The 19,449-nt window shown below is 32.8% G+C and overlaps 2 protein-coding genes across 2 annotated transcripts; one reads left to right on the top strand and one right to left on the bottom strand.

Annotated features, from left to right (window-relative positions):
* The first annotated feature begins 3,869 nt into the window (after positions 1-3,869).
* Positions 3,870-4,539, top strand: LOC125841773 (putative F-box/LRR-repeat protein 23). The gene is made up of 2 exons (XM_049520941.1): positions 3,870-3,910; positions 3,972-4,539. The coding sequence occupies exons 1-2, from the start codon at positions 3,870-3,872 to the stop codon at positions 4,537-4,539; spliced, it is 609 nt and encodes a 202-aa protein (XP_049376898.1).
* A 4,237-nt stretch (positions 4,540-8,776) lies between these two features.
* LOC125842178 (putative F-box protein At1g49610) lies at positions 8,777-9,322 on the bottom strand. Its single transcript, XM_049521412.1, has one exon. It carries the CDS (start codon positions 9,320-9,322, stop codon positions 8,777-8,779), a length of 546 nt encoding a protein of 181 aa, XP_049377369.1.
* Positions 9,323-19,449: the final 10,127 nt, after the last annotated feature.

Raw genomic sequence — 19,449 nt, 5'->3', positions numbered from 1 at the left:
TGCAAAATCTTTATTTGTTGTAGTGTATATAGATATCTTATCCCAACCTTTCTGGGGTATTCATGTTGTTTCTGATAGACCCTTAGCTCAAAGAACATGATTGTAAGAATAATATGACAACAAGATGGGAAGAAACAAAGTAAATTTGAGGCATATGCACAGGGGCGGACCCACGTGGATTCACCCGAACCCCTCGGCAAAAAATTACACGGTATATACAAGGTAAATTTTGTGTATTTTTTGTAGATATATAGATATTTTGAACCCACTAAATAACAAAGAGAAATTGATGGCGTAGTTGTATCAATGGTTTAAATCCCTATGAAAGCATTTTATCTTTTTTTTTTTTTAGTTTTAGTTTTTTTTTAGTTTTTTTTTTAATTTTCAGTTCTGTTTTCAATTTTTTTTACTTTAAAAAACGTGCTAAAAGTGTGGTTTTAAACCCAAAAGAATTCAAGGTTTCCATTTCTAAAGGCTTATTTACACGTTTATACTTTTATTTTTCGAACACCCTAAACAAAAATCCTAGATCCGCCAATGCATGTTTGGAGATCATTCCTTTAATGATAAGGTGTAATATTATTCCTTGTTATCAAGAGGGAATTTAGTAGAGAAATCAAAATCAAATACCAACTTTGGTTCCATTATGAATATAAAACAAACTATGATAATTCACTAGTTCGGAGACTTACAAGTTTTCTCCTTTCGGAAGCAGATCATCTGCAGTAACCATGACTCAAATTACTGATCCAGAAATTCTCACATGGGGATGGATGCCTAGTTCCACGACTTAATTATCCTCAACTATCAAAATATGTAGAGAATCTCCCTAACCCTAGCCATTCACTAGGCAGTTTAGAATATGTTTTTCAACACCCGTAATGGTGCTTATATAGACAATATTAGGGCGTAAGGTTAAATTAACTAATGGGCCATCTCACTTACCTAACATCCGTATGGGTTCATTAGCCCCAAAAGATGCTTTTACTAACACATACAATGTTTTGTGGGAAAATTAGCTAACTAGTCAAAATTCCTAACATAATTATTAAAAACATCTACACTTTAAAATAATTATTAAAAATGTCGCTATGTCAATATTTTAAAAAATATAATGTATCCTAGTTTAGTTCCTAATTTATCTCACATTAATCACATGTTCTCTCTCATATATTATTTTTATAGCAAATTATATATTTATAATTATCCTCCTAAAATACATCATATTGTCACTCCTCATCAACTCCACTTTCTCTCTCTATTAATTATTTTTATTCCCTTTCTCTGCTTCCAGATTCTTTCTCTTCTTCTTCTTTTTCAAATGGAATAAAATCAAACAAAATATTTGCATCATATTCTCATTCAATCGGATAACTTCCTTTGGATTTGTATTAATTGGGTTAATATCAGAAGTTTTTAGTTTTGATTTGTATTTTTTTTGGCCGTTTATGCATTTTTGTGTTTCAATTTATTCAACTTCAGAATCGTTTATTTAGTGAATTTTCTTTTGAGTATGATATTTTTAAGTAAACCTCGTTACGATTTAGGGTAGGTTTTGTATTTTGGTGTTTACATTTCTCCAATTTCAGTTAATATTTAATTTATTTAATTTCATACTTAATTTGTGTTCATATTAGTATTGTCAATTTTATTTTTCATATGTCAATTGTATTTATTAATTAAATGAAATTATAGACGACTAAAATGATATATATTCTTTCTTAAATTGTATTCATATTAGTATATATGTTGTATTATTTATATTTTAATTATTTTTTTCAGCAATATTATATTTATTTAAGCATACTGTATCCATATGCATTCAAATAAATCATTTTGTATGCTATGTTCAAATTCAGTTATCAACTATATTTGTATTCAAAATAAATGTATTTTGTATGTTGTATATCAATTATTTGTACTCATGTAATTTTATTTTTAGCTTTTGACTAAACAAAAAAAATGTATTCTAAACTGATTTTGTATTTTAAAAGTTGTATCTCAAAAATTGTATTCAAAAAGTTGTTTCTTAACTGTTGATCAAATTCATTATTCACTTTTATTTGTAACTTTTGATTCAAGAAAAAGTTGTATTCTAACCTGATTTGTATTCCAAAAGTTGTATTTCAAAAATTGTATTCTAAAAATTGTTGTCTATAATTGTTGAACAAATTTGTATTCCAATCAAATTTATACTCCAATCGTTCAATATACACTACTAAAAAAACAGTGAATACCGACCTACAAATACCGACCTCTGAAGGTCGGTATTCCCTGAAATACCGACCTCTGAAGGTCGGTACTCCCTGAAATACCGACCTAAAACCGACATCCCAGCTTAGGTCGGAAAAAGCTTGGTTGCTATTCAATACCGACCTCTGGAGGTCGGTAGAGGTCAGTTTTTACTTTAGGTTAGAAATTTTTTATTTTTATTATTTCCGACTTCCTGAGGTCAAAATATTTATTTCTCATATATTGGAATACCGACATTCGGATGTCGGTTTTTGTTAATTTTTTTATTTTTAATTTAATATAAATTCCGACCTCTGGAGGTCAGTATTTTTATTTTTTTATTTTTGAGATTATGACCTCCGGAGGTTGGTATTCTTATTTTTTAATTTTTGAGATTCTGACCTCTGGAGGTCGGTATTTTTATTTTTGTATTTTTGAAATTCTGACCTCCGGATGTCGGTATTTTTATTTTTTTAGTTTTGGAATTCTGACCTCTGGAGGTCGGTATTTTTATTTTTGGATTTTTGAAATTCTGACCTCCGGAGGTCGGTATTTTTATTTCTTATTTTTGAAATTCTGACCTCCAGAGGTTGGTATTTTTATTTTCTAGTTTTGGAATTCCTACCTTCGAAGGTCGGTATTTTTAATTTTTATTTTTGAAATTCTGACCTCCGGAGGTCGGTATTTATATTTTTTTAGTTTTGCAATTTTGACTTCCCGAGGTCGGTTTTCTGCTACAAAACTGGCAGCAAATTGCTGCAATTTTAGTTGTCCACCTGCATATTTATACCAAAACAACCCAAAGAATTCCAAATAAACTTCATCCAACCAAAACAACACAATATTTTCAACATATACATTAAACTATTTCAAAATAAACTTCATCCAACTTCAAAATAAACTAAAATACGATCAAACAATTCCAAAAATATAGAAGTCTAAAATGCCAAATAGTTACAACTACTCCTCATCACCCTCACTCTCCTTATCAGACTTATCATTCTCATCACCCTCCTGATCAGATCCATCATTGCTGGCCGGACATGGAGGAAGAATATTTCCTGATTTAAAAAGAAAAGTTAGTTGGGCCTGAAGCGCTGCATACCTCTTGTTCTCTACCTCCTTTGCTGCCGCAATCTCCTCCTCTCTCTTCCTCTCTCTTTCTTCTCTCTTCTTCTCTCTTTCGGCTACAGCAGCAAGCTCGGCATTGAGATAAGCTATCTTACTCTCCATTGCATATATTGTCTCTCTATCCCCGCCATCGAAGCTTGAGGATGATGAACCACAATACCAAGACTTCTTCTTCTGATACGCCTTTTCTGGATAGCCATAGACTAAACCTCTAATCGGTTTACCAGCACTCTGTTTCCAAAGATTCTCGTTTTCTTCTTGTGTAAATGGTCTGTCCCGACTCTCAAGAGGTAGAGTACTACGATATTCCTGAGATATTCGTATATACGTATCCTATAATTTAAACAAAGAACTCTACGAATAAGAATGTAATATATACAAGGAAAAGAAAAAAAGATTTAGTTTGAATGAAGTTCTTACATATGTCTCTTGAGCACGTGGCTCAATCCATCTTTCTTCTTCTGTGGGGTTCATACTCTTCTTGACGTGAGTAACCTTGAACAATCATGATTATTAGTGGTATGTTAAGAGCTCAACAAAACAAGAGGTGTTGATGTAATTGCTCACTTCTTTTTATTGTGACCCCTGAAATAGGAGTTCTCATAAAGTAATCAATTTGCTTCCTTTTCTGACAGATCAACTCAACTCAGACATCTCCGAGTCGTCATGGGTTTTTATGAGTTTGCTGGAGGTTTGGCTGTATATGCCAAGAACTTTCCATATTTGGAGGAGTTGCACATGCACTTCAACTTAATTACTCAAGAGGATATAGACAGTGTTGGTCGTTCTTGCTCTCTACTTAAGTCATTTTTATTGAATGCCTATGCATGTGATAGACCTAAAAATTTACATCCAGATGATGGTCAAGCTCTAGCTATTGCCAGAAGTATGCCTGAGTTACGGCACCTTGGATTTCTTTTGAATACCTTGACAAATGTAGGACTTCAAGCCATTCTTGATGGCTGTCCACACCTTGTATCGCTTGACTTGCACTACTATAATATTGATCTTGAAGGGGATATAGGAAGAAGATGCAGACAACAGATTGTAGATCTAAGGCAACCTCATGCTTCCACTCATGATTATGAATTTGATTATGAAGTTTGGTTGTACTTCAATTACTGGTCTTCTGATAACTACGATAGTGCAGATGATAGTGAAGATGAAAACTGGTAAATTATAGTGATGTTGTCATGATCAAAGAATTTTACTTATGGTAAAAGCCCAATATTTTAGTACCACTGTTATTTCATCTTTCTTCCTTTTTTTTGTCTTTATTGCTGGGAATGGGGAACATAACAAAATGACTTTTGTTTCAGAACATACGTGGTGGTTACATTTGTTTTGTTGCATTGGGTTTTTGGCAACTATTTGTTTGGTATAACAAGTGGAGTATTTAGTAGTAGAGTTTAAATGATATTTATGAAAAGATTATTGACAAATATAGAGCAACTACTTATAATTTGACATGATTGTTTGAGAATTGAAACCTTGTACCTCTCTGTATTGTCTACTCTTTTTTCTTTATAATCTCTTGTCAATTTTGGATGTATCCAATTTTATGGAAATCAAGGGTGTGTAAACATACTTAACTAGGATCGTGACACTTAAAATTACTCTAACTTTGTTCCAACTTCCAAGTAAAATAACTAGTGAATTATTTGTGTTTTCCATAGAAATTATTAAGAAGAGATTCATTGTATCCCTTTGGCAGAGGCGGCTCAACATAATTTGTGACCTAAAACGAAATTTTTATTAGAGGCCTAAAATCTATATAAATTTTATTTATATCTATTTATTTTTCTAAATTTCTAGACGTAAATTACTACTTAATATCTTTTATATAAATGATTTTTCAAACACTTTTTTTTTTAATTAATAGTTTTAAGTAAGATTTTATCAATTTAACATTGAAAAACATCCTTTTATTGAGACAATTATTATATGAATTATTAACACAATTTTATAAGTAATAAGTTGATAAACTTTAAAGATAAGAGTTAGAATCATAGAATTTGATTCAAAAAATTGATAACTTGGTATACCTACTTTAATATGAAAATTAACAAATAAATTAAAAAAAAGAATTTGTAATGCACTTTGTTCAACACTTTTCAACTATTGATTCATATTTTTGAGAGTGTATTACTCTAACTATCAAAGATTTGAAGAAATAGAGTGCAAAAAGAGTTACAAATGATAAATAATGTGAGTGTTAACAAAGAAAATGTAAGAATCCAAAACAATGTTTCCTTAATTTCTTCTATTTGAATGGGGTTAAGATACATAATTTTTTATTTATAAAAATTTGAGGCCCCCAAAAGGCCAATGCCTAAAATTTTATAGGCAAGAGCCGGCCCTGCCCTTTGGTGATCTCTCAGTGCTAGTTCAGGTGTTCTAGCTGCAGATTATTTTGTGATGCCATGACAAAACATTAGTGATATGATACTAGCTTTTGTTTTACAATGATTAATAGACAATCTTTGGACATTATATTTGTGAAAAATGCGAGAATTTGGCATCTTATTTAATCATCAAGCATAGGACTGAATTCTTTTAGATCTACGGGCTGGCTGTCTATAATATATGGAGGCAAGTCATTGTATGTGAAGTGTTTTCGCTCATTGCATTAAACATGCAGAACAATTGCTTCCATAAAATATCGGAAAACCAGGGTAAACAAAAGCAATTCAAGCAATGCTAACGCCAACAATTCCAATTTCATAAAGCACTCTTCAAGAGGACCAAGACCAATATGAAATCCACCCTGCATATCGAAGTCCAAGCCTCTTCTTTCCTTGCTTAAACCTAATAACTTGAAAATAAGGTTGTTTAGATCAAATGGGTTGAGGTATATAGAAGAATCCTGTCTTGCGCCGTTAGACCTTTGCCCTTTCCTGCCCCAATTGCCATCCCTAAAGTTTGGACTATTCTGTGGCTAAAGTTCCTACTTATTGTAGTGTAAAGCAAAGGAGGGAGGATTATAATGATGTAGTGTATTCTAAGGCTAAATTCTACTACATCATTTCCTTCACGGTTTATGTGTTTAAGTACTTCCATGTTGTACAACGTTCTCATCAATGACGATCAGAAATAATTTGTGAATAGAAATCGTATCCTGTTTTAAGTATAAGAGACACTACCTGAGAACCTGTTTCTATATGTAGTGGAGACAGGTTAGATTCTTTTGTGATTTGTGAATTGAGTAAGAGTGCAGTGAGTTCTGATTCAAGTACGGTGGAACAAATAAGTGGAAACTTGAATCCGTTTGGCTCGGCATGGAACACCAGCTGCTCCAGCATTTCTTTAATAGGTGATGAGTCAGGAACTTCAATATCTTGATAGGTGAAAGAGTCCTGAAATACCTTTAGCATTTGAGGTGACATGTAGATAACTTATGCTCTGTATTTTTTTGGTGTCTCGTTGCCACAAAATAGTTGATACGTGCATAAGCCACAAGTTGACCCGGAATATTTGTGAAGGATTTTTGGTTTTGTTTGATGGATAGAATTCCTCTTTCCGAGTGCGTGAGGAAATAAGGTTTTTGAAAACAAATACTGATTTGAAGTAAAAGTTGAACAATTTAGCAGAATTTTGACCTCTGCTGACATTTTTTTGCCGATTTTTCTACTGAAAAATTTCTGTAAATATGGTTGTTCATCACTCAAGTTTAATCAGCTGATTCCATTTTATAACAGATGTTCTTCACTGCAAACCGGACAGTTTCAAACATAAAGTTATAAATGTTAAGTATGTTGCGATGAATACAAATGATAGGGGACAAAAGTTATCTATAAGAGAAGAAAACTGAAGCATGTGAAGAGGATCTTGGATAGCTTAGGACCTCCCGTGCCATTGTAACATAATCCGGAGACGTATGGTTCCTTTGAACTGCGGCAACAATGTCAAACTTTTCTAGCACAATTGCATGCTTGAGCAAATATTTTATCAATGGCAGCACACATCCATTAAATTTAAGGATCTTGATGGTCTTCAGATACGGAAATGAGCCGTTAAAATTAGGTGGTTCATGCCTCCTGGTCTCTTCGTCCCAATGTGTGTAGCATGACAGCAAGTACTGTAGGAAAGAATCCACTATATTAACCAAGGAGTTGATTGTGGATAAAATAAAAAGATGATGACTTTTAATACAAGTACCTATTATTGAAAGATTAATGATGAATGTATATATCAAATAAAATGAAATGATCAAAAGTACTTAAGAAATGTTAAATATATCATCTTCATTCTCCACTAATAGTTGTTTAACATGAAATAACAAACATAAAGGTCTAAAAGAAACTTACTCCCCTTTCAACATCGTACCAATCAATGACCAATGTCTCAAGATCCAGTGAGCTCTGTAGAAAGCAACAAATTCCAGGAAAGTCCAACTGTTTAAATTCCACACCAAGTTCTAAGAATTTCTGGCTTGATGGTGGAAACTCCCACCCTTTCAACTCCAAGATGGACAAGCACTTACAAAGGAAATAGACAAACCAAAATATGTTAAAACAAGGAAATATGATCCAATAGTAAATAAAGAGTCCCTAAAAAGAATCTGAATTTGTAACAACTTCAGCTAACTTTCCAATAGCAGTTAGTAGTGGAAGGAGTATTAGTTAATATAGGAGATGCGGAAGGAGTGAATTGCAAATAATAAAGGGCCTGGATTAAAAGTAGCTAAATGAAGTTCAACGTCTGAGATTAGTCGAGAGGTTATCATATACACGTTGAGGGAAAGAGTGGAGACGTGAAAAGAAACTGGTATCCTACAATTCTCAACTTCTTCCTTGCTTCTTCTCTCTTCTTTTCAACTCCGTTCTAATCCTGTCTTCTTCTTCTTTCGTTTCAGATTCAGATCAAGGAACTTCATCTAGGCTATATTTATTTAGTTCTGTTTCAGTTCTGTAATTTAGCTCAGTGTATTGTTAGATTGTTAGTTTCAATTTCAGATAATCGAAAATTGTTCCACAAACATTGACTGTGTTCTAGTTTAGTTACTTTTCTATTGAATTTCGAGTTAAATTCATAACAGAATTTCAGACAATGAAACGTATGAATATACCTCGATGCACCAGGATCCCAACGTAAGATTCTCAACATGAGCAACGCTGTGAAGAAGCTCCTTAAAAAGACTAGTTTCCTTCTCCAAGTTCTGTTCTTCCCCCAAATAAAAATCAAAATCTAAAAGAAGCATTGCAGTAACAAGTGATGCCACATTTATGATGCGTATCTCACTGCACAACCCCACAATTTGCAATTTTTTAATGTAGGGGGCTAATAATTCGAGCTCTAGATCATGGTTCTCATTTTTATACTCACGTATAATCAATTCTCTCAACTTCACGGAGCTTATTTCCAAACGATATATGCCTGAAAAATCCTCCAATTCTAAGTACTCCAAGTTAGGTCAACCAGATAATACCTTTTCCATGACACAATCTGTAAATTCCATGTAAAACATTGAAAGAGAAACGAGACTACTCCACTTAACATTGCCAAAAGGGTTCAACTGGCAGCGAAATAAAACCAAATTCCTCAACGATGCATTTTTATATGCAAATTGAGGAAACTCGTATATTTGGTTATTTGTAATAAATTTAAGTTCAAAATCTTCAATATTAGCAAGTTTAGTTGCAAAATGTACCCACAAATCAACATCTTTAGCAAAACGTTGAACATACTTAAGGCCCCACACTTTGAGTTTTTGAATTTTCTTGCAAGACCTCCAATAATAAAGTTCTCTATGGATAGAAACTAGATAATCAAGAGTGTCATTTTCATTGTAACTAATCGGAAAGTTGAAATTGAGTGATGTTGGAACAGATTTCCAAAGAAACTTCCATTGTTCAGATAATACACTGGTTCTCACAACTTCTTTATTGTTTCGCAACATAGAAAGGATGTGAAGTAGGATTGAATCGGGCAAATTGCTAAGTCGGTCTCCTCCCGCCATGATTTTCCTTTGCATTTCCATGGAGTACAAAACATTAATCGACTATCAATTATGACATATAAAATATTAACTTCTATACCATGTTCTAATATACAAAGAAACAATCTACGTAAATTACCTAAACATAGATAATAATTAAAGATCAATTTCATTAAAATAGACATAATAATTAAGAATCCTTAAATCCTTGTGTTCTTTCCTATAAATTTCATCACTTAAGTTAGTAGATTTTACTTTTGCATAAAAAAAATGGAACTATAAAGAAACATATACATATTAGAATTATTTCAAACTGACCAAGCTTGGATCACTTGATTAGTAGAGGAAAATCTCAGTTGTTAATGTTGTTTAATTGTAAACTCATCATCATGTGCAAAATGAAAAAGTGTTTAGATTTGGAAATAAGAACACATTCCCGTGCTTATTTAAACCACAACAAGCAAGAGATTTTTAAGATCCAATAAACTATAAGCATTACCTCTTTACACTATTATCTCCAAATTGTCATTAAAATTCATATACAATTATATACTTAAAAGAATTAATAATTTTCATTTATCATGTCAAATTAGTATTTAATTATATACTTATAACATCAAATTTTACATACTATATATTAATCTAGAGTTACAATTATTTAAAATTAGATAAAGTATTTTCTTTTTAGCTATTCAACTTCATTTTCCTATATGTTGAGCATATCCTTTTAGTTTGCATTTGCATATCCTTGAGAGATATGACATGATGACTGATTTTATTTTCAATAGGATTTTTTTTTCTATTGTCCTAAAAAAGAAATAAGTTTTTTTTCTCTCTTCAAAGATTCAATGCTCTCGACAACACACCAAGTACATAGAGACTAGATTTGGCAGTTAGTTAGGGTTTTCTTCTGGTAGCTCCTTCCTAGGCAGTAGTTGCGCAACTCTCATGGCTGCTATGGCCACCGGACGGCCTCCTTTTGAGGTTGTCCAACCCGCCCCACCACCCCAAACCACCACATACGCCACACTTTCAATTCCAATACTCTAAATCTTTAACAATTTGCCCTAATTAACTCAAAAACAATCGTAAAGCCAACCGAAATAGTTCATGGAGATTCTACTATCACGTTTTCAATGGAGGAAAGGCAAGACTTTATGATTGAAGAGGGATTGCATCAAACAATGATGTTTAAATTATCCCATGGTGCACCAGATTCGAAGGTATTAAGGTCAATTTTACCAAAACATCTTGGTACCAAGGGCAATTGTTTGATTGGTTTACTTGCTCCAAGACAAATTTTGTTGAGGTTTGATCAATATGAAGATTATGTGCTAGCTTTATCTCGCTCAGTTATCTTCCCTACAATGGAGAGGAGCACCAATATAAGGGTTTTTCATGGTCTATTGGATATAATCCTAAGGAGGAAACAACATTAGCTATGGTTTGGAACTTATCTCCGGATTTGTTTGCGAAGAAGTCTCTGTTGTTTATAGCATCGACAGTTGGGAAACCAATAGCTATAAATAAAGCTACTCAAATCAAGTCAAGACCTAGCACGACTATGGTCAAGGTTATACTTGATTTAATGGAAAAGCTTCCAAATTGTATAAGGTTGCAGTTTGTGGATGGAATTAATCTGGTAAGTTAATCGAGGTTTTTCAGGAGATTGTATATGATAATCTACCTTTGTATTGCAATTATTGTAAGCACCAAGGTCATGGTGAAGATATTTGTCGCTTGATCTCGAAAGAAATCAAAATAACAAAGAAATTGATGATGCCATTGAAGTTGCTTTAAAAGGTACTATCGATAGTGATAAGTATCAAGGTGATGCGAGAGAAATGGTAAATGAAAAAAGAAGGATTGTAGATGTCGATCAAAGTAAAACTACTTTTTTAGATCGAAAATTGGTTGCTGCCACTTCTGAGCAAAATCGTGCAGACTCAATGGATGTTGATACAAGTAATATTGGCGTTCAAACAACTACCGGAAATAATTGTATTTTAGAGGTTTCAAATGATCAAGAATTAACTCTAAGTACTGAATCTGTAGAGATATTATAACAACAAAAAAGTGTGGAGGTTACAGGTGATTGCAATAACCAGTAGAGTGCTACTAATGAGGTGCAATGAAAAAATTGGGCTGAATTTGATGTCTAATGCAACCAAAAACGCAGGGGGAACATTAAGAGTTGGGGTTGATGCGTCGGGAGTTGGTCTAGGACAAAAATTAATGGATTCAGGACAATAACTAATGGATACATCTGATGTTGAAGATGCTGAAAATTCTGGCAGCATGTTTTGCAAGTTGAAAACGAGAATGCAACTAAAAAAGGACACTAGTTACACACAAAAATTCAACTAGTAGTCGGACCCTTTCCCTAACTAGTCGAAATAATTCTCCATGTAGTTGAAAGGGTGCAACTGGGAATTTTCATGACAGTGAGAAGAGACAAAATATTAGTAATGCCTCAAGAGACCTATTATGTTCAAATAGCTCTGGTGTTTTATTGAGGGCTACTAGAAAGCAAGTAAGGTTAACAGAAAATGACAACGATTTGATCCAAGAAAAGCAGGTTTCACCACTTGCTTTGAATAGCAAATTAATCCTAGAAGCTCCCATATTTTTACCTAGATGTGTGATTGCAAAGAAGAATGAGTCAAGAGCCTTAGTGGCAAATACAATTGATTTGGGCGAGGATTATCTTGATGAAGTGAGGAAGACAATATGTTGGACATATGCTTTGATAGAATGGTTAGGGTAGGGGATATATCACCTAGGCAACAAAGAAGTGGAAACAACAAAAGAAAAAAGAAAGACACATGGAAGGCAACATAGTTGGGACGGTAAAATGACTGAGGATTTTGTTTTAAGGCACCTACCGATGCAACAGGCAAAACAGAATCATTTAACAGTATCAATAGGTTCAACAAGATCCAATAAATCCATAAAGAAGGTATGAATTATCAAGTGTTGTTGGATAGGTTTGAAGAAGACAAAATAAAAATATTTCAAGTTACTTTTGATGGGCAATCAATCTTTTTTAATTCATGCTTTTGTATTAGAAAGTTTGAGGCTGATAAGTTAACCTTCTTCTTGATTGACATATTTTTACATTATTTAAGCATCCTCATTTGTAATATCAGCATGGAGTGTATTACAAACTTGTGGTGAATACAAAATACTTAGTTCTCTCTAGTTCTTATTTTCTTCATGCTTGTTAGGTAGAAGTTAGATACTTCATTAGGATTAGTAAGGTAAGGCCTAACCCCCCTTACTTGTACTTATCCCTATTGATTTTTTTTTATGTTTAGGCTGCTAGACACTATCTAGTGGTAAATTTGCTTATAAAAAAACTTATTCATGCTCTCTTCTCCTTCAAGCTCTCAATCTCTTCTGTTGATTTCTCATCAATCATCTTCCTCAGGTATGTTATCTCCTAGTTCCAAGAATTTTGAGCTCCATATTGATCTTATTTTTTTCAAATAAAAGTTCTTATTTTTCGGGTGCACATATCAGGTATTTGGGGGACTGATTTACTATTTTGTCTTTTATTTTAACAGTGGTATTAGCTTCCTTTGAAGCTCAATCTGTTGAAAATGACAAATAGTTAATTGGTTGCTAAAATCAATGTTTGAAATTCCGATCGTTAGTTTCTCGGAGTTACACTGATAGAAAATTGGAAAATGGAATCATACCAGATAGTTGTCGAAGATGTCTTAGTCAAAATCACTAGCTAGCACGACATCACATCACAAATCACCAAAATTGAAGAGATTTACAGTCGCACTTATGATCAGATCAATTGACAGAGCGATGAGCAAATCATGAAAAAACCAGAGAACATGTCAAAAGAGACCCTGCAGAAAATGGTCAAATCACAAGGCAACATACGATCGTGAGTCCGATCTATGACCCATACATTAAGAAGATGATCGATATGTTAGAGGAGCATACAATCAGAATTCATATCGTGAAACAACTCATGCCCACATAATCAATTCACGACGCGAGTTCAGAAACCCTAGAAAAAAATGACGAGCATTTAAGGGCAATTCACATGCCATGAGTCAATTGACAGACGTGTATTGCATTCCAAATCATGTGGGGGGGGGGGGGGGGGGGNGGGATAATTTGATACTTTTAGGATTTCGACTTTATGGACCATTATAAATAGACATATTAGGTTTCTTTTGAAAAGAGTGAGCAATTTAGTTTACTTTTACTTAGGTACATGCATTGTTTTTTTTCTTTGAACAATTACTTAGATACATGCATTGTTTTATTCATAAATTAAGAAAGATGAAAGTGATTTCTTTGGTTAAATTAGATGCATGTGGTAGTCTAGGTTCATGCTAGAAGAATAAATTTTGTTAGAATATGAATAGTAATAAGAATAATATATACAATCCTATTTAGAATAAGAATAGAAATCGTATATAAAATCTTACTTAGAATAGGATTGTATTGTAGTATCCTAGTTGGAAAAGGAGTGTAATGTAGTATTTATAAATAAAGTCTCTATGTAATAAGTAGATACACAATTCGACAATATTTCTCACATGGTATCAGAGTCTCTGCGATCTTGGCAGAGAATCGAAGAGCTTCCGTTGCCGCTAGATAACTATTACCCATATATGTCATCCGTCTGGCCATATGTTGGCAAAAGTTGAGTCACCGTGTATCTTTCTAATGTCTATTTTCTCGTATAATTTGTGTAGAACAATGCATCTTTCCATGACTACTTTCTCATATTTAATTTGCATAGTACCGTGTATTTGTGGGACTACTTTCTCATATTTGATTTGTGTAGTATCATGCATCACTCAAGTGAGTACTTTCTCATATTTTATTTGTATAGCCCCGTGCCATCTTTTCGGAGACTACCTTTTCATATCTGGTTTGCGTAGCACCATTCTTTCTGATGGCATTTTTATATTTTTCATAGGGTCGTGTCATCATTCCGACCATACCTATATAATTTCTCTTTTTTTAGTAGGGGCATGCCATCAATCCGACCTTACCCGTAAATTTTTATTTTCAACTAGGATCGTGCCATCATTCTGACTCTACTCATATCACTCTCTTTCTTAGTAGGGTCGTGCCATCATTCTAACCCTACCACCATCATTCTATTTCTCAGATTGTGACTATTTTCATTCATCAAGTCTAACATTTCGACCAATTTTTCAATGACTTTCTTGTTTAATATCAACTCATCTATTTATTACAAGATGATCCATACATTTTATACTAGATTTTGAGCACTTTCCGACTATCGATGCATTGTGAAGAAGTCTATATATATGGAGCAACCACTTAATTTTATTGTTCGTGGAGAGTTCAGTAGTCTTGTATGTCGATTACGTAAGTCGCTCTATGGTCTGAAATATTTTTCTCAAGTTTAGTTTGGGAAGTTCAACACAGTAATTTAGAAATTTAGCTTGACTCGTAATGGAGCTGATCACTCTGTGTTTTCTCGACATTCTGCACCAAATTCAGTATTTCATGAGAAGACTAAGCGCATCAAATCCAGTATTTCTTGACCTCTTAATTACCTAACTTGCTAGCATAGTGTTTTCTTCTTTTCAGTATGTATAGAAGATTCTATTAATATAACTGGCTGAGCACCAAACCCAGGCTAGTGAGTACAAAAACTAAGGTAACATCTATCACAGCAGTATCTTCATTAACAAATTTCAGTTAGTTTGCACCAAAAAGCAGTTCCAGTAAAATGTTCTTATGTAATTACATGCTTTAAAGAGTTCTATTCGACAACTTGATTCAACTGAGACTACTTCCGTGCTCAGGAACTACTTGGGGAGAATATTAATTTTCTAGTGTTTGAGTTGGAAATTGGGGGTTGTGAAAAAGAAAATGGATGCTTTTGAAGTAGCACAAAACAAAGGAGTCGTTACTCCTTTACATTTTGTTTGGATGGTTGTTTAAAATCACATGTGGCAAATGACTAGATTGGATCAAATTTGAACAGCTTAAAATGGATTAAATTGTAATTCATCCACGTAAGTATCACTATATACAAGTGTCCATGCTAGCACAGACCCAATATTTATTTATTTTTTGTCTCAATTTATGTGTTATAGAAAGAATTTAGAGAGTCATTTAAATTTTAATATAATTTTTTAGATATTTCAAGTTGTTAATTATTGTGATTTACAGTACTTAGCGTAATTTATAAATAATAAATATTACTTCCTAATCCCAATTTAGGTGACAGTAATAAAATTTTGAAAAACACCTAAGTTTCTTATGTCTTTGAATTTTTAATTTTTGGATAAGGCACAAGTACCCCCTAGACTATGACCGAAATTCTAGAGACATACTTTAACTAAACTAAGGTCCTATTACCCCCCTAAACTTATTTGTTTTTGTATTTTATACACATTTTTGGTATACGTGGCCTCCAAACATCTCTCACGCGCCTCACCTAAGTGGAGTCACGGAGTGTGCCACGTAAGCCAAAAGGTGCACAAAATTACACGAAAAATGAGTTCAGTCGGGTAATAGGACCTTAGATTAGTTAAGGTGTGTCTCTCAGATTTTGGTCATAGTTTAGGGGGGGTACTTGTGTCTTATTCCTTAATTTTTAATCATTGTGATCTATATTACTTTACGTCATTATATAAAAATATATGTTACTCATCTATTCCTATTAATGTGGCACTGATTCGAGGGTCAATCAAACTTTTTATGTCTTTCAAATATTCTAAGTTGTTAATTATTGTGCTTTGTAGTATTTTTCACGTAATTTTTAAATAATATAGATTACTCTATTTATCACAATATATGTAGCACAAATAGAATTTCAAGAGTCAATCAATTTTTTATATGTTCAGAAAATTTCAAGTTGGGATCATAAAGCTTAATGAGGCCTACTGTAGAAGTTACATCTGGTCAGGAAACAACACTATTACAAAAAGGGCCTTAATAGCATGGGACACAATGTGCCTTCCCAAGTCAGCAGGTGGACTAAATCTTATTAACATACAAATATGGAACAAGGCAGCAATAGCAAAAACATGTTGGGATCTAGCTCATAAAGCTGATAAGCTTTGGATAAGATGGATTCACAATTTCTACATTCAAGAACAATCATATCATATCAGCTCCACTACCACAACATGCATCTTGGATGGTTAAGAAGATTATAGTAGCCAGGAGTTTACTTGAACAAACACAATTGCTCGGACATGCTAAAGTTACCATCAAGATGATCTACTTACAACTTATTGGGGAGAGAGATAGAGTTCCTTGGAAAAGTATGATGTTTGCAAACGCAGCTAGACCTAAAGTTAGATTCACGCTTTGGTTGCAATTGCAAAATAGACTCCTGACTACTGATAGATTAACATCATGGGGCATAGAGGCTAATCAGAAGTGTAAACTGAGCTTTGTCAAAGAGATTTGGAGTCGAGAGGTCACCTTTTTGCATCCTGCCACTTCACTCAAAGCATGTTCCATAGAATACTAAATTGGATGAACATATCAACATATTAAGCTACAACGTGGGAGCAACATTCTGAGTGAATTATTCAGAACACAAAAGGCAAGACACATAATGCTCAGCTCCTCAGATTGGTGTATACTAAATTTGTTCATGCAGTGTGGATGGAGAGAAATCAGAGAACATTTGAAGACAAACATAAGAAGTTGATAGTAATAGCAAATGAGATAGCGAATGTGAGTAATGTGAGAGTCCCAATAGCTATTAAAGCTAAAATACAACAACTGATGTTTTAGTATAAAGGCTATTGTGATAACAATCAGTGATTGTTAAGGTTTTGTAATGAAGCTCTTTGGTGATTAATAAAGCTGTTAGTTACAAAAAAAAAAAATCAACTTGTTAATTATTGAAATTTATATTACATTTTATGTGGTTTCCGAATAATACATGCTATTTCTTTTGTCCCATGAGGCACTGGTAGATTAATTTCAACAGCTAATCAAAAAAATTATATGTTTTTCTAAATATTTTAAGTTGTTAATTATCATAATTTATTGTTTTTCTTTTACGTAATATCCCAATTTATTTTTCTCAAAATGCCTCATCAATTTTGTATACAGTTATACACTAATCAATAGTATTATTATTTTATATGAGATCAAAAAAGGCCACGCTTATGTTTTTTAAGGAAATTACACAAGGGGAAATTTCACAAATAGACTAAAAATAACTTAATTGGGTTCCATAGCTATAATTTGCTAATTACGATTCATAGATACATGTTAGAGGGAGGAGTGTTGGGTTATGAAGGTGATTAGGGCGTCATGCGGAAGCTTACAATTGCAAATCATTGAGATGGTAAATTAGATGACAAACAAAACTATTCTAAAAGACATAATATTAGTAGAAGGTGGTCAAACGACCTACATATTAAAAACTAATAAAAAGAATATTAAAATTGTTGAGGAAAAATCTCCCCATAAACAAAACTCTTTATTGACTACATTGTGGATGTTCTTGTGTTCTTCTATGAGAATAAGGATCTTCAATTTATAGGATTCCAGACTTTTCCTCTAAGGAAAGAATAAACCAAATATGGAAGAAAAATATATTTTCCTTTCATGAAAAGTAAAAACATTTATGGTAATGTTTTGTATTTTCTTTTAGGAAAAAATAAAATTCAAATAAGGTAAGAAAATCAAAGCAAAACCCTAACAGAGAGAGGCAAGTGAGAGAGGGCAGAGAGTGGAAAAAGGTGAATTGTATTTGTATATTTGTCGAATTGTATATCTATCATATAATTGTATATATGTAACTGGTATACATATGTATTTGTATATCTAGTGAGCGAGATTGAGAGGGGGGAGAGAGGCGAACGAGAGAGGGTAGAGAATGGAGAGAGGTGAATCGTATTTGTATATCTGTCATATAATTGTATATGCATATTATGTATAATTTGTATTTGTATATGTATAAGAGAGGAGAGAGGCGAGAGAGAGGAAGAAAGGAGAGATGCGCACATAATTATAGCTAAAAAGAGGTTGTAAGTGGTAATTAATTCAAACTGTAGCTATGTTAGCTAATTAATTGGTGTATCTTTGATTATCCGCGTAATTTCTCCATTAGACAATCACAATGCAATCAATGAGAAATAAGTAGAAAGGAATCAAGGGTAAACCAAAAAGGGCCAGATTACCAAAACGTCCCCCCCTCACCCCCNCCCCCCCCCCCCCACACACACACAAAGGATAAACTTGTCTTCACAATTAAAATTAATAAAGCAGTTGTACAAATCAAACCAATCAAAAACACTAAAAACACCTACATTACAAAAATACCCCTAAGCAGCAAGCAGGCATGTTGATCTGCTTCTTGCTTGAGCTGGTTAACTGCCTCTTATAATATAGTAGAATATAAATATATATAAAATTAGATTTTATCAAATATGAATTGGATAAAATGATTCTAATCTTTGTTTACTCTTTTTCATTCTTTATTAGAAAATGGCTAAAAATATCATTGGACTATCTGAAAAGGTTTTAATATACTCATCATTCATCTATTTGAATTGGCTTACCATGACAAAATAAATATATTATATTTGAATTGGCTTACCATGACAAAATATAAATAACTGTATTTTACCAATATTTGATCATATTTCTATAAGCTAACAATAAATTGAAATTCAAACTTATCCAAGTGAAATACAAGTCATCCAACTCACTGAAATATGGATAAATAGACTAATTTTATAAATCTGATTTGGAATTGTCAGCTCTATTTTAAATCGATAAAGAAGCTAGTATTTGAAAAGGAATAAAAAAACACTTATGTTATAGATACATGGTATAAGGTATTATATATATTTCATTTCATAATTTTTTAACAAATGTAAAATCAAGCAGACAACTTGTAAGTAGCTTAAGCACATAATTTGCAAACAATTTTTAAAAAGTATTGTGGCTCCTTTTTGAAAAGTCTTGCAATAGCTTCTTCTCTTTTACGAATAGGAAGTCAATTCAATTCATTTGTACATCAAATTGAAGAAAAATACAAAAAATAAGAGCACAACTTTAGTACTATAAGCCTGTTATACATGATATATGGTCCAACTTCCAAAAAAAAAAACTTATTCTTGTTTTAAAAACATCAAAATCATCATCATGTATATACAACT

This window comes from Solanum stenotomum, chromosome 10 (genome assembly GCF_019186545.1).
Source record: "Solanum stenotomum isolate F172 chromosome 10, ASM1918654v1, whole genome shotgun sequence".
NCBI classification, from domain to species: domain Eukaryota; kingdom Viridiplantae; phylum Streptophyta; class Magnoliopsida; order Solanales; family Solanaceae; genus Solanum; species Solanum stenotomum.
The sequence above is the reverse complement of the archived record's forward strand: the minus strand, read 5'-3'. Positions and strand labels throughout refer to the sequence as shown.

What these genes read in the sequence shown, in the direction of transcription:
- LOC125841773 (XM_049520941.1), top strand. Translation starts at nt 3,870, where the DNA reads ATGATTATTAGTGGTATGTTAAGAGCTCAACAAAACAAGAG. An exon ending in AGAGCTCAACAAAACAAGAG is followed by an intron (nt 3,911 to 3,971) that starts GTGTTGATGTAA and finishes GTTCTCATAAAG; the next exon opens with TAATCAATTTGCTTCCTTTT.
- LOC125842178 (XM_049521412.1), bottom strand. Translation starts at nt 9,322, where the DNA reads ATGGCGGGAGGAGACCGACTTAGCAATTTGCCCGATTCAATCCTACTT.